Raw genomic sequence first — 15,042 nt, 5'->3', positions numbered from 1 at the left:
TAATCATAATTATATCCCCTTGCAAAAGGCGTACCCCTTCATTTGAACAAACTTGAATACCCTTTATCCAAGGATACTTGTGGCAAGTTTGGTTGAATTTGGTCCAGCGGTTCTTGAGCAGAAGATGGAAATGTGAAAAGTTTACTACGACAACAACGACAACAACAATGACGACGACGACAGACAACGGACAAATTTTGATCAGAAAAGCTCACTTGAGTCTTTGGCTCAGATGAGCTAAAATGGGTAGCGTTTGACGATTTCATGAATTATTATTAAACAAAGTTTTTTGTTGTTTACGTCAGTAGTTCAATAGATATTTCATATCAGGCAACTATTCACCGATAAAAGAAAAGTCCAAACGACATATGTGCAGACTTAAGGGGAGTTATCCTTCTTACCAAAGACAGAAAATTGGATTAACAAAGAACGGATCACAAATAAAACTAGACGCACTGTGAGCACTGAGCTCACTAAATGATACCCACGCATCCAGTATGATTATAATGGTAAGGTCCTTGTTTTGCTCTATGAGACCCGATAAAGTGTCAGATCAAAAAGTCAGTAAAATAGAAGGTGCACAATGGCATTAAGTACAACAGAATCTGTGAAAGAATTAAAATCTATTCAATGGTATAGGAAGATTTGCAAATAAGAGATGGGTACCCTTCAATATCATAGAAAGAATGGCAGCGGCATGGTTTTGCTATGGGAAACCCAAAATATGTGGCGGATCAAAAGGTAAAATGGGAGGTGCACATTTGCTTTTCATATGTTAAATGTAATTACAATAGACGCTCAGTTTCATAATTTTTTATTTGTTGCAGAGAGGTTAAATGAAGCGAAAAAATGCATCTACCCTGCAATATGACGTTTTCAGTTTTGACTGTGTCTCAGGCGATTTAAACTGAGGTGAAGCAAACTTTTAATTTTATAAACCGCGAAAGGTATTTCTTGTACAACTGTGTTTTTCCCCACGATCACGAGGTAAATCATTTTGTATTATCCTTGGTCCAAATTTGGTGCCAATATAACCTTTTTTTCACGAATTCATAAACGTTCAAGTATTAACGTTTACGAATTCGTGTAAGGAATAAAGAGTTGAAAATGTCTTTGGTATACACCTGGTAATTTCTAGTGAAGTTATGATAGTTGAAGCAGCTTATGGATACAAATCTAATTCAAAGAAAAGAGCCCAAAATAATGAAAGAAAATATATTGATTGTATGTTGTTTTACGTCCAATTCGATAATATTTCATTCATAGAGAAAAGTCACCAAAACATCGGTGAAGGACTTCAAATTTAGACTTTCATTGGGCATTAAGGCCCTCAACTGCTGATTTTGATTTTCAGTTTTCCAAGTTTACTGATATGAGTTTACTTCTTCATCCTCGTTTTAAGTCATCATTTCGCTAATTCTACCATAATGAAAGAATGACTTTGAAAGCAATTAAAATCTATCATTTAGTATAACGCTGACTGACTTTTCCATACAAATTCGTATGCTATTATTGAAACACTGAATTGTGTACATTTTTTTTGCTTACCTGATCATGACAATTCTTCAAGAGCACACGATGGATGTGACTGGTCGACGTGCGATGCTATGCTTGCTCCTCCATGGCACCTTATCCAACCTCTGATTTTAAAGTGTTAGCTCAGTTGCTGATTTGAATTGTTTCAATAGACTATTGAGTTTGAATTCTGTTCATATCTTCATATTTCATTCTTAAAAAACTTTTCATCAAAGTCATGAACTTTGTGAGAATTTTAGTCCTTCATCTTTTCATTTCTGCATCCTTAAATTACAAGTGAAGTGATTATTTTCTACAAATCCGACATAAGTACATTAGTAAAAATTAAAGCGATATTAAAGAGACAATTGATTCGTTGATTTTTAGCTTGTGGAAAAAAATTCAGTTTAGCTTTATGTGAATTAAGAACGTCTTGTAAAAACCCAAGTATATTTTGGTTACTTTAGTAAGCTGTTTCGACAATTCCAATTCTAACACTTAGAAAACAACCAAAGAGCAAACGTCTCAATAAATCTTAAATATGGTCTTCGCCCACCAAAGATTATCAAAAAATGAACGATGCCATTTATTTTGGAATTGAAAGCTCTCATGCTATTGATTTTGCTTGCCACAATTCTATCCCCGATTTCCTTCTCTTAAGCATTTGATTTATTATACTGAAGTGTTTCTACAACAAGATGTTGAGCATCTTCATAGATGATGAAATGTCCTTATCTAGTCAACTACTTGTGTAAAATAAAAGTTTCTTTAGAACATGTATTAGCGAAGAGAAAGGCCTCTAGAAAATAGCAAAAAAATTTCTACAAGACAAAAGATAATTCTAAATGATAATTTAGAAGAATTTATGATGGAAACTGCTTTGAATTTATAATTGCTTGTGCGTCTTCTATCAAATCCGTCACCCTGAATACCAAGAGTTTATGTTGGATGACCTTAAAAATGATATTCTAGTTAAAGGCAAACATTTCATAGCAAATTATAATAAGGTTTAAGTGGGTTCCAGTTAAACAATGTTCTACCAAACATCGTTCTTTAATTTTCACCAAAATATAAGCAAAGGAAAAGCTTCAGAAGTATTTCATAAAACACGTTTGAAAAACAGTGTGAATCAAGATACTGATGCATTGAAAAATAGAAAGTAAAAAACAATTCAAAAATACAATACAAGTATTTACCAGAAACACCAAAAGGTACGATTTAATTCTTTTTTTTTTCAAACAATTGCCCATAAAGATTGTAATTCCACACTCTTTAACCTTAGGTTGTCGCTGTTTCAATAAAATTGCTGTTTCAATAAAAAAAAATCGAAACCCAATATTATAGATAATTTGTTTTTGCATATTAGTCATCTGCAAATAAATAAGTTTAAAAACATTCACATTGTACACAAAAGACCTCTGTGGTTGATATCAAATCGAATAACAATAAACCAATAGAAATCTATGACGTCACTAAGCGCGAGCTTCGCCATGTATAATTCTACGTGTAAGTACTTTATACCTCCCCGTGTTATTTTCGCCCTTTCACACTCGCGAACGAGTTTGTCCAGCTTTAAATTCACCCAGTCACAGTTTTGCTTCTTGTGTTCTTTGAAATCGTCCTGTTTTAAATTTGTTAGAGGGGCGAAAGGGACGAAAATAAAACTGGGGCGAAATTTTCTCTGTGCAATGTATACACAAAAAGATTTTAACAAAACCACCCATACCAAAAGATACTATTTCTTTTTTCCAACATTGCCCACATAAAATGTAAGTTCACACTCTTTGACCAAAGGTTGTTGGTGTTTCAATGCAATTGTATCCTTAAATTATAGATAATTTGTTTTTTTTTTATTAATCTACAAATAAATTTAGTTTAAAAACATTCTCATTACACACAAGTCCTTTGTGGTTGATATAAAATCGATTGAAAATATATCAAGGTTATTTTTAAAGCAAATCTGCAAATAATCTGTTTGGATTTCCAAGGGTTTACTATTGCACTCAGCAAATAGAAGATGTTCCTACGAAACAAAATTATTTAAAATTTTCTACATACAAAATAAAAATTATATCTTGCTTAGTCCTAAGCTTAAACAAATATGTAACGGGAGAGGAGAAAAATGAAGCGGACCATACCTGGATTCGAACTCAGACCCCCTGATAATGCGGTCAGGTGCTCTACCAACTGAACTATCTGACCACAAGCATTTTAACATAACAGTTTAACAATTTGGTTACGTTAATTCGATGTTGAACTTGAATTAAAGAAACAAAAACAATAGTTCATATTCGTTTTTTTTCCTCGAGAAGAATATTAATGGTAACCTGAAAATTAAGCTTTATCATAAACGTGATGATTTCAATATTCCAATGTTCACTTTCCCATATATTTATCCTAGCAATTTACCAGAATCATCTGCATATGGAGTTTATTTCTCCCAATTGTTTCAATATGCAAGAGCATGCTCTGAGTACTTGCTATATCTAGATCTCAGCAAGTGTCTGACAGATCATTAACAGTCTATATAATAACCAAGTTAGAAAATATAATCTATCTTTGATTGAAATGTTAATTGAATTTCTTTATCGAAATAGACTGCGTCTCAGTATGAGTTTAAAAAAAATAAATGAAAGGGAAGTAAAACAAATGAAACAACAGAAAATATCAAATTGCTAATATATTCATTCTAACTTGATGAATACTGTGTATTTCCGTTTGACTGATCCTCACTTTAAGGGTACACAGTGGACGTGACCGATCTGATGGGGATGGTACGTCCTCCATAGCATCTCATCCCATCTCCGTATATTTCATTCCCGTTATGTTTAGCTATTGTTTGCTCATAATTTGTATTCTTCCAATGGACTTTAGAGCTTGATCACTGTTCGTTACCTTCTTTTTCAATATGTGAACAAAGTATTATAATTATGTATAATTTATAGTTGACTTAATGAATGTGTCGCACGCTGGCTTATTGCTTTAAAAATCTTTATCAACAATTCTTAATTTTGTAAAGGTAATTTAGTGTAAAAATAAGATTGATAAACGTACGTAGCAAACCTTTAATGTACATTGCATTCGATGAGGCACCTTGCAGCAGGTTTATAGATATGAACATTTTTTACAGAACCAACTAACTAGATGTTAAGAATAATAAATCAATCAAGACCTTTTAAAAGAGGACATCACTAATTATCAAGTCAGCGCATTTGAAAATATAGTCCTACTCAAACCTCAAAGACTGTAATGTTTTTACCCGAAAAAAGTCAATAATTGTATATTGACAATAGAAAAAACAACGACGATTAAATTTGTCGATTACCACTAGCAGGTGTTAAGATACTTTTGATCATTAGAACAATATCATCACTCTTATAAAAAGATTGAGTGGTATGATTGATCATAAGAAGAATGAGTTGTGTGATAGATATATAGAGAAATAGAAAATTAAGTGATGTGATAGGCAGAAGATCAGAAAAATGAGTAATGTGATAGGGTGAAGATCAGAAGAATGTGATCAGATGTGATACACATTTAGAAGATTAGAATATTAAGTGATGTGATAGACAGTTTGAAGAACAGAATAATAAATGATGTGATGGACAAAAGAACAGTAAAATTAGTGATGTGATAGACGTTTAGATGATCGGAAGAATATGTGGTGTAATAGAGAGAAGACCAAAGGAATGTGCGACATGATAGAAGACAGAAAATCATAAGAAGTGACATGATAGATAGGAAGAAGATTAGCGTTCCTGGAACATGATGAACAGTGAACAAATAAATGAAGTGTAAATAGATATCCTAAAATCTTTTCGAGTGGTGCCCGTTATCGAAATGATAGGAAATGTCTTTAATTTTACTTTTCATTCACAAAACAACACATGATTAAGAAAAGAAATAACTTATGCATGGACACGACAATAATTATGAGTCAATGTTAATAAACCAATATGTATAGTATACACAAAAATGGTTTTCAAATCAATATCAAAGTAAGCTTAGTGGAAAAAAAAATGGCAAATGTAAATATTACAAAATTATAAAATACAGTTTATTTATATAATGCTTGCGGCATATTTCCACCAAAGCCTCTAAAGTGTCATTCATCAATATGGTTTAGAACTTACTTCATTGCTTTCACTTCGGAATGATGTATCAAAAATGGCATTTCGTAGGTTAAAAATATTAATAATTAATGACTTACTTCTCTGTTTTCCTGTTGCCTTCAATTATTTTGCTTTGTCAAATGACAGAAAAACTTCGATCATTTGATAGAAAGAGATGGTAGATTTTGTTATTGGTAATAATGACAATTACAGGACACCTTTTGAGGTGATATTCTTTCAATAAATTTAGCAAGTTTTTCGAAATGAAAATATTTACATGTATAAAGTTAATCTATCTTCGAGGAGTGCTCCTTAAGGTATACCATGTGCTAGATTAGGGTTAAAAGAGGAACCCTTTGATGCTTTCTTCTGATTGAACTTATCAAAGAAAAAAAAAAACAAGCAATAGTTTTACAGTCTAGTATTTATACAGATAATATTTTAAAGTAATGTAAAGCATTGTCCAACCGTTATTTTCATATTTTTTGGATTATTTAGAATAAACAATGCATAATCCATACTACTTTTTTATCCTGCTGCTGATAATTTATCAAAGCATGCAATATCCATTAATTCTTTTATGATAACTGAACGCAATTGATGTTACCATTTAAAGCTTTATTATGAAAATGATAGCAGCACAAAAATAAATTGATAATAATTCTGATGATTATCGATACGTCGCAGCGGTGGACATGGGGGAAGCTGATGCTTATCAGTTATAGCACTCTTTTTTATGGGGGTGACAATATGGATAACGACTACAACAGTCATTGGACGTTTGACATTTGTAACCATGCCAACAATCATGACAAACTTTGACGTAGGGATCGCAAATATTATGACGTTGACAACAGTCTGAGGACGTAGAGCACCGCTGACGATAGCAGTTTGTGTTTGGAAGGCTCTCCCATGGTCGCCAGTAGGAACTGTACCTGTAATATTTGAAAGAAAAACTGTATATAAACAATGCACTGTGTGTGGTGTATGGTGTTGTTTTCACCAAAATTGTGTGAAATTGATTAAAAACATTAATTTTAAATGTTACCGTCAATCTCACGCAGTATTCATAAATATTGTATATATTACTCATTTTGTTTGTTTGTTTTTTTTTCTCTCAGTAGCAACGCTTGCAAAAAAAATAAGGAAATAGACTCATTTTGAAAATTTATGTTTTTAATCAATTCTACCCAAGTTCGGTGAAAATAACACCACGCTCCTGCGTATAACATATAACCAAAAAGAAGTAAATTTTGATCTGAATGATTTTGAACAATTTAATGTATCTTTCGTGCATCTTGGTATAAAATTCAGATTAAACGTTAACGTACTGAAAAATTCATCTAAGAGGTGGGTTTTCTTCCTTTTACAACACCATGGAACTAATTATCAGCCTTGGCCATATGACTGTTATTATGTCTCGATAGCGAGTTAAAAGGATGACGTACACTCTATAGAAGAGGTATAGTATGTTCTGTATTATTATTATATCTATATACAAACCTTCTTCTTTTAGGGAAGTATGTATTTCTCCGTTGCGAATAACTAGGTGAATATCGTCTGTTATTTCCAAAGTTATATGATAACACAGCATATCTAAACAAAAAAACCCTTTGATAATTTTATTTATTTTATTGTTTAATAGACCTTTGAAATTTAATACCTTTCGTTATCTCCATATATTTCATTTCAAAGTCTAATGAAATATGTAGAAAGTTAACATAACTGAAGCTCAATAAGTCCATTCAGAAACAATACAATGCGGAGAGGAGCAAAATAGAGGTGTGATCAGGTGTTCACAAAGGAAAAGAACAATATCAACGTTAATATAACATTATATATGATATTTTTTTTAAAAACAATTACAGCTAAATAAGCATAACTACCGTTTATTTGTAGGTAACATTTCGTTTTCTACAATGATTTCCGATGACAATGAACGATATGGTGGAAACTCGTCTACAAAAAATACCCGATTTAAACAACGATCTCTAAAATGATTTGAAATATGACATAAAAAAAACCCCATAGTTTTTTCAAAAGGAACGAATGTCAAAGCAAGTCAAAAACAATATCAAAATACTTAGATTCCAATCAAAGACGCTTAAATTACGTCTTTTATGAAACAACAATCATTTCATTAAAGCTTTCTTAACTGCCATCTAAATTTTCCTGTTATTTAGTTACCTGCACCGTAGAATCTTTCATACGATAAAAGTTCACTTACCTGAAAATATTGCAGTTGTCCAATGTATAAGCATCGTTAGGACAGTTACGACGAGGACAAGATGCAGACCGCCTAGCATGTTGTAGTTCATGATGAAATCTAAAATGAAATATAGAGACACAGGGTAAAAGCAATGAATAATTGATCAATTTACAGCTTTGTGTTGATGAATATTTGACATTCATTGCAAAATATACATCGTTGATTTCTCATGTCAAGCATCAAATAATAAAATTGCAGATTGGAGTAAATAGGATTCAACTGTGTGCGACCTTGTACTGGTAATACACACCAATATCACTTACAACAAATCTAAAACCTAATACATTTATATAAAATAATTATCTAATAAATGAACAATAACAGGGGATGTGCTTGGATGCGTCCATTTGAGTATTTCAAAAGAATAAGATATGTCATTGTAAAATCTGTCATATGAGTTTGTCAAGGCGATAAATTAATTCTAAAGAACACTTCTTCGGGGTTGCGAAATACACTCGGGAAATAAATCAATTACCCTTTAATAACAGAGCTTCAGGCGTATGGCGGTTTACGATGCCAACTCGATTATTGCTCCTTTTTATACCAAAATGTCTAGAAAGACTAGGCTGTGCCATGTGTTATACGAATATAAGACAATACTCTTCAATAGACTACAGACCCATTATTACTTAGCAGAAATATCCTGTGTCTCTCATGTGAAACTAATGCCAAGTCATACAGAGAAGCTGAAGTAGGCTTTTTAATTCAGAAGTACCTATGGTGTACTGGCAGCAAACATTGCCATAAAAGAGAAGCACTGATTAAACATCTGATACCTGCAAAAACTATTCATGCAAATATAATGCACATCTTATCTTTTAATATTTGTTAACAGAAAGTGTCCTATTGTGTTTGACATATGATGTTACGCAGTTTGATCATAATCAAAATGAATATAACATTTTAAAACTATTACCTTATTTTATTTGAGGAGACAAATGAAATGCAATACGAGTTCCTAAAAGGATCGCAAAATAGATTGTTTTTAAAACGAAAGCTTATACTATAAATGCCCCCTAGCTGTCTCTGACATATTTTAAAGAAAGGGATATTATGTTTCCTTGTACTTTTAACTTAATAAATGTTGGATTTTTGAGATACACAAGATTTTTTTAAACTTATGAATCTTTGAAATGCGAAAATGTGCGATACAAATTTTAAAGATCGTCAAAGCTTTATTTCAAGCATATGCCTCTATGACATTTTTCTTTTGCATGTTCTCATATGAATTAAGATGGATATATTTTCCGAATATTTGAGTAGAAAAAAAAATGTCGTTTTGTATTTTATTTGGTATATTGAGCTATGTTGGGTGACATTGGATTAAAATCACACTAATTTTCCCCTGATATAGATTTTATGGAAAAACGTGTAAGAGAGGAGAAATACAATTCTGACATCAAAATTGTCAAATTTTTCATACTGTGATAATTTTTGTACTTGTTTTAATTTTATGACAAGAATAAATCCTGTTTGAATTTTTTTGGAAAGAATTTCAATTTTTAAGCAAGCATAAAGATGATATGAAAAGTAACCATAAAAAATTACATACCAGTGGAAAGTCAAGTCACAGATGAAATATGAACTACTATAATAGAATAATCATATAATATCACCACTTCGATTGCATCTTCATAAAATATCATTATGTATGCTAATACGGGGGTGTAAGGTGATTGCGTCATCTAAGAACACTCCTTTACTATTATTTGGAAGTCAAAATTGGTAACGGGTGTTCTGTTTTGTTTTCTTACATTACCGTTCATAGGGCGTTAGAGTAAAACATTGAGGTTGTAAATAGAAATTTGTAAAATCGATGATGGTAATTAATCGGAAGGTGTTGGAGTAACTGCAGACGTTCACTTGATTAACAACATTTTTATCAAAGAATATATCCCTGGATATTCTTTGAATATTGATGTTACACGCGTCATAGATGGAGGATATTAAAATTCATAAGTAGGAGGGGGTTCCCCTTCTGGTCCATTTATTTTCATTGTAAGGAAAAAGAAAATTTGTTTTATGTAATGCACAGTGCTTTAGTTTTTCAACTTAGACAAAAACTTGATGCATTATTTGAAAATACAGAACATTTACTACAATTATTTTGACAACATCTTTCAAAAATTAAATCAATAGATCTGAAAAAGATTTAATATTGGTTTGCCTTTTGAGGCGTTTCCTCCGTGTTATAGCACCAATTCATACGATAATCAAGGTTTCTCTATGTAAACCCTCTATGAAATTTCTAGAGTCTACGTACATTAAAATGTTTCAATGGTTATATATTGAAATTTAATGACAACCCATGCCTTTAAGTAAAGGGTGCATATCCAAACGTTAATGAACCCTGTAGGATATATTAAAAAGGAAAAGAGAGTATTTAAGAGACTAAGAATCACAGCAAGGCAGCTTCGGTTCCTAAGAATGATTTTTTTCTAATGATTTGTACTCAATGAGAAGGAACCGACATATGAATTTTTAAAAGGATTTCGAAATCAGGAAAATGCTTGTATTTTCAAAATACTCTTACTGGTGTGTTCGAAATCTTTCATTTTTCTGTAAATTATAATATGCGACAATTTTGCAGAAGCTCTGTTGAGATTTTAGTGAGACTACAGTGACACGGAAAAAAGATAATTTGAATTATATATATCGAGAGTATCTCGGTATTGGCACTCAAGGCAATGGAGAAGTGAAGTCCTTATCGTTTAAAAGCTTGCCCTGTAACAGAATCTGTTTTAAAGGAAAATATCATTACAGATAAAACATCCCAACATCTAATGCTATTGATTGATATAAACCTTTGTAATGAAGACACAATGAATCGGATATTGTTACATTCAACACACAATTAACTCAAGATCTGATAAAACAGTTATAAAACTATCCGACAAAAATTTTTTTAGAAGTAGTTTGAAATCGAGAAGCTATTAGTATCTAGAACGAATCCATCGAAGTTTATTTTTGCAAACAAGCAAAGCTTGTAAAGCCTTTAAAGAAAACAAATATTGTTAAAAATAACCACGACAAAGCAAGCGGCATGTTTTTATGTTTTGATAGATTTATCAGCTTAAGTGCTAAAACTAGAGGTACTGTGAGCGATAAGCTCACTAAATGATACCCCCCGCCTCCCATATGGTTTTAACTGGTGAAAAAGTCCATGTTTTCCTGTGGCCGGGAAACCCCAAATATGTGTTGGATCAAAAAGTAAAATAGGAGGTGCACAATGGCAATATGTAATAAAGATTCTGTGAAAGTTTCATCAAATTTTATTCACTGGTATGAGAGGAGTTGCGGATAAAAGATGGGTACCCCAAAGCGTAACAGACGGACGGACGGACGGACGGAAATACCGATTACTATATACCCTCCCGCTTTTCAAGCGGGGGGTATAATAATGGGAACTCCTGTGAGGAGTCCAAAAGCATTTAACTTCAGAACCTTAATTCCTTTAAAAATGTCTTATGATGAGGAGAATTAGCATGATAAAGTACATGCTATGTATATTTCACTTTGTAATACAATTGCTTCCTAGTGTCCCTGCTACATGTACATCAGTTCATGTATCTCTCTGTTATCTCCCTAACCAAAAGTACACCAAACTAACGTCAATCATAGTTAATTAGGGTAATTTTTCATAACACTTCTATAAAATTTATTTAAAACTAAAAAAAGGAAAAGGAGACGTCTTTCTGTGACCTTCAATTCATTTATTTTACATCATTCATTAGAAATATTGCATATTATATATTTTAATCAATTAACATAAGTTTTTTTTACCCTATGATAATTGAGATGCATCCAAGTCTAACTGGTTTTAAATCATGGGAAACCAAAGAGTCTGACACTATATTTCTTATTTGGATGTTTTACAAAGATTGGAACCAAATAACTTAATATATTATGTGATGACCAACTTTCTATCGATATCTTCCATTTTTATGAACCAGTATATTATAAACACCTGAATATGATATTTATACAGATTTTCCCAGTCCATTCGATACTTATAAAATGCCAGGCTTCTTATGAAAAAAGTTGTAGATGCAAAGATAGAAACAATCTTGTTTAAAGTCAACATTTCGCATTTTTTTTACTCGACTCAAAAAACCTATTTGCAAACAAAATCTTAGTCGAATGGTGAGTAACGTCTCTATCACACTATTAGTCCATATTTTTTAAAAATATTTAATTGTCGATGAATTTTATTCGATCATGACAAGAGGCACACAACGCGTATGTTGGCAAAAAAGGAGGCTAACTCCTCCAGGACACCTGATCCCACCTCTGGGTTTAAAAGTCTTTATGTACTCTGCGAACAATTTGCATTGAACATGTATTATCGATAAAAGAATTATTTTAAGGAATGGTAGTTAGATTCCATGTGAATTTTTAACGAAGTCTTATTATATGATACATAATGAAAATCATTACCTTCAGGTGGATCAAATCAATCCTTCAGGTTTCAGTACTATCCACATTTAAGGAAATAAACATGTTTTCTAGAAATTTGCTTTCAGTATAATTTTTCCATTATTTGCATTTGTTTTTATGGAAGAAAATTGAGAGAGTTAGATACATCTCAGGAGACACGTAAATAAACCGATGTCACGACACGCCGATCGAAACTCTAATGAAAAAATATTCTACAGAGGCGAGCTAATGCAATTTGCACTTCTTTTGGTAACTGCAATAAAAATTGATGTTGAGTAGAAATCCTTAACATACAACATCAACATACCCTTTAATGTTGCAGAAGCGACGTTTCTTCTATGCAGATCACAATGACGTGCGATAGAGAGTGGTTGTGACTTAAGTATCCATTAATCTTAACTAATTTCAAATTCGATTTACCTTTTAAGAGAAATATGATATCTTTGACTTTGCATTATGAATAATTGATGTATGATGAGACACCTCCATTTGACTCTATACTTGACCTTGCCTTAAAGAGAAATGGTATGTTTCTGTTATATGTCTGTCCCATATCAGAAGGGAATAAAACAGTATGCACTTTCACTACTTTGTAGGATACATGCTTATTTATATAATTAATTAATAATAATTATTAATAATTAATAATTAAATAATTAATATTCAGTAACTGTGAAACATGAGCGTAAGCTATAGTCTGACCCAGGAGCAAGCAGAAAAGACACAGGTAAATTAAGATATATCTGATATCTTTCAAATATCATTGTTTTACATGAAATATTTATAATTCCCCCCGCTTGAAAAGTGGATGAGTATATAGTGATCTGGATGTCCTTCTGTCCGCCTAGCTGTACGTCCGTCCGTTCGTCTGTCTGTACATTCGGCCGTCTCTTGCGGTTTGGGGCATTCATCTCTTATTCGTAGCCCCTCCTATACCACTGAATGAAATATAAAGTTATTTTCACAGAATGTTTCTTAAATAGTGCCATTGTACACCTTCTTTTTTATTTTTTGATCGGACGTGGCACATCTTTTGGATTTCCCATAACAAAAAACATGGACACGACCATTCTTTCTATAATATTGTAGGGTAAATACTAGGTGGCTGAACTCATCCAAAAATGAAGAAATAACATATATTTTCATTTCACTGAAGTATATTCTTGAAATCGTCGCTGAAAGTGACCGAGTTAGGGCGCATTTTCACCGACGTTTCCATGTCTTTTTTTTCATCTACACAAAAACTGTTTTACACTGAATAAACGAGAAAATCTTGTGTGACAAAGTGAATTCTTTCACAGTTACAATCCTGTACCTTGTGTGAAATTCTAAATATCCAAACTTAATTTGTATTTTTTGCCATAAAATGTACTTTTTAAATTACATATGTATATTTTCCTGATATAACAACGTTCTCAAAAATATTCAAACTATGATATACAACATTGTATTTCATGTATATGCAATGCATCTGTCCTCCAACAAAATTTAATTAAATTAGAAAAATTTATATGAATTTTTCGATTTAAATAAAACTTGAGAAAACACTAATTGATAAAATATGCCACGATGGTATGATTGTTTTTATAAGTACACTTTATTTTTGGCTTTCAAGTCATGGCTCATGTTATGTATGTTACTCATCTTGGTGTTGAGCGAAGTCCATGAAGAGAACTAAGCATTTTTCCTTTTTCTCATAAATCACAGATCTTTCTCAGTCAAAGGCGAAGGCAAACATAATATTGATTTACTTCAAGACAGTTCATTTCTTTATTATAAACCTACGCTTATATAGTTGAAATTTGATCATCTAAAATTGCTCTGTATACGAATTGTGAACATAAACCTATAACTTATTCATCCCCCATGCAATAAAATCATACAAAGATGCAATTAATTTTCCTTGCCTCTTCTTTATAGAATTATTATATATGTACCTATGCCTTACTTCATATCACGTCTTTCTTGCACAGGAATAATGAAGAATGAAGAGTTGTGTGAGACAGAGCATGATATTTTGGAAAGACGTATATGTATCTTGGAGACAACTTCAAAATCCAGCCTTAAGTCTATAACTCTGACAGCTGGTGACAAGATCCTATCTCTTGCATGCTTCTTTAGAGTAGCTCTCAATACGATGTTTTTGCAAAAGGTATGACGTATAATAACTGAGGTATAAAAGACAAAGATTCTCATTATAAGCACAGATATTATGTTTGGTTCAGAACCGTAGCTAACTTTGAGAAATTCAAAATCATTAAGAACATTTCGTTTGCCATTGGAACTTTCAACGACAAAACTTGTTAGAATTGTATCAATCGTTTTCAGTTTTAAAAATATCATTTTAGAACGTTAAAGTCATACCATGGAATGAAGTTAATTACCTGTACTACATGTAATTATGCATTGCACTGCACTTTATGCGAACACATAATTGAGAAAATAATTACCTTGCCTTCCTGGGTTTTCTTTAGGGAATAATTCAGAATCCACTGAAAGAAACAAACGTAATAACAGCCTTTAAACGCCTTCATGTATAGAACAACTCTTAATATTCAATGATTTCATCCCATTACTCGTGGAATTCTTTATGAAATAATTATTAAGACGTTGAGTACTCTTGGGGTATCTTTTGAAACAATGCAGTTTCAGTCATCCAAACATATCAGTTTGGGATGGGGTCACTCAGCATAATCAATAAATAGAATC

The 15,042-nt window shown here is 32.0% G+C and overlaps 1 protein-coding gene across 2 annotated transcripts; it reads right to left on the bottom strand.

Moving 5' to 3' along the window:
* Window positions 1–6,197: 6,197 nt before the first annotated feature.
* Window positions 6,198–14,869, bottom strand: LOC134259240 (uncharacterized). 2 transcript variants are annotated; one of them, XM_062741840.1, is made up of 5 exons: window positions 14,784–14,869; window positions 7,855–7,953; window positions 7,514–7,586; window positions 7,131–7,223; window positions 6,198–6,562 (listed from the first exon to the last, which is right to left on the bottom strand). In XM_062741840.1, the coding sequence occupies exons 2-5, from the start codon at window positions 7,943–7,945 to the stop codon at window positions 6,343–6,345; spliced, it is 477 nt and encodes a 158-aa protein (XP_062597824.1). In that variant the 5' UTR covers window positions 7,946–7,953; window positions 14,784–14,869; the 3' UTR covers window positions 6,198–6,342. The 2 variants fall into 2 exon arrangements, with proteins under 2 accessions (XP_062597824.1, XP_062597823.1); XM_062741839.1 differs by lacking the exon at window positions 14,784–14,869 and adding an exon at window positions 12,334–12,646.
* Window positions 14,870–15,042: the final 173 nt, after the last annotated feature.

Source organism: Saccostrea cucullata, unplaced genomic scaffold (assembly GCF_032062105.1).
Source record: "Saccostrea cucullata isolate Sc308-1 unplaced genomic scaffold, CSIRO_AGI_Scuc_v1 ctg1352, whole genome shotgun sequence".
Lineage (NCBI taxonomy): Eukaryota > Metazoa > Mollusca > Bivalvia > Ostreida > Ostreidae > Saccostrea > Saccostrea cuccullata.
The sequence above is the reverse complement of the archived record's forward strand: the minus strand, read 5'-3'. Positions and strand labels throughout refer to the sequence as shown.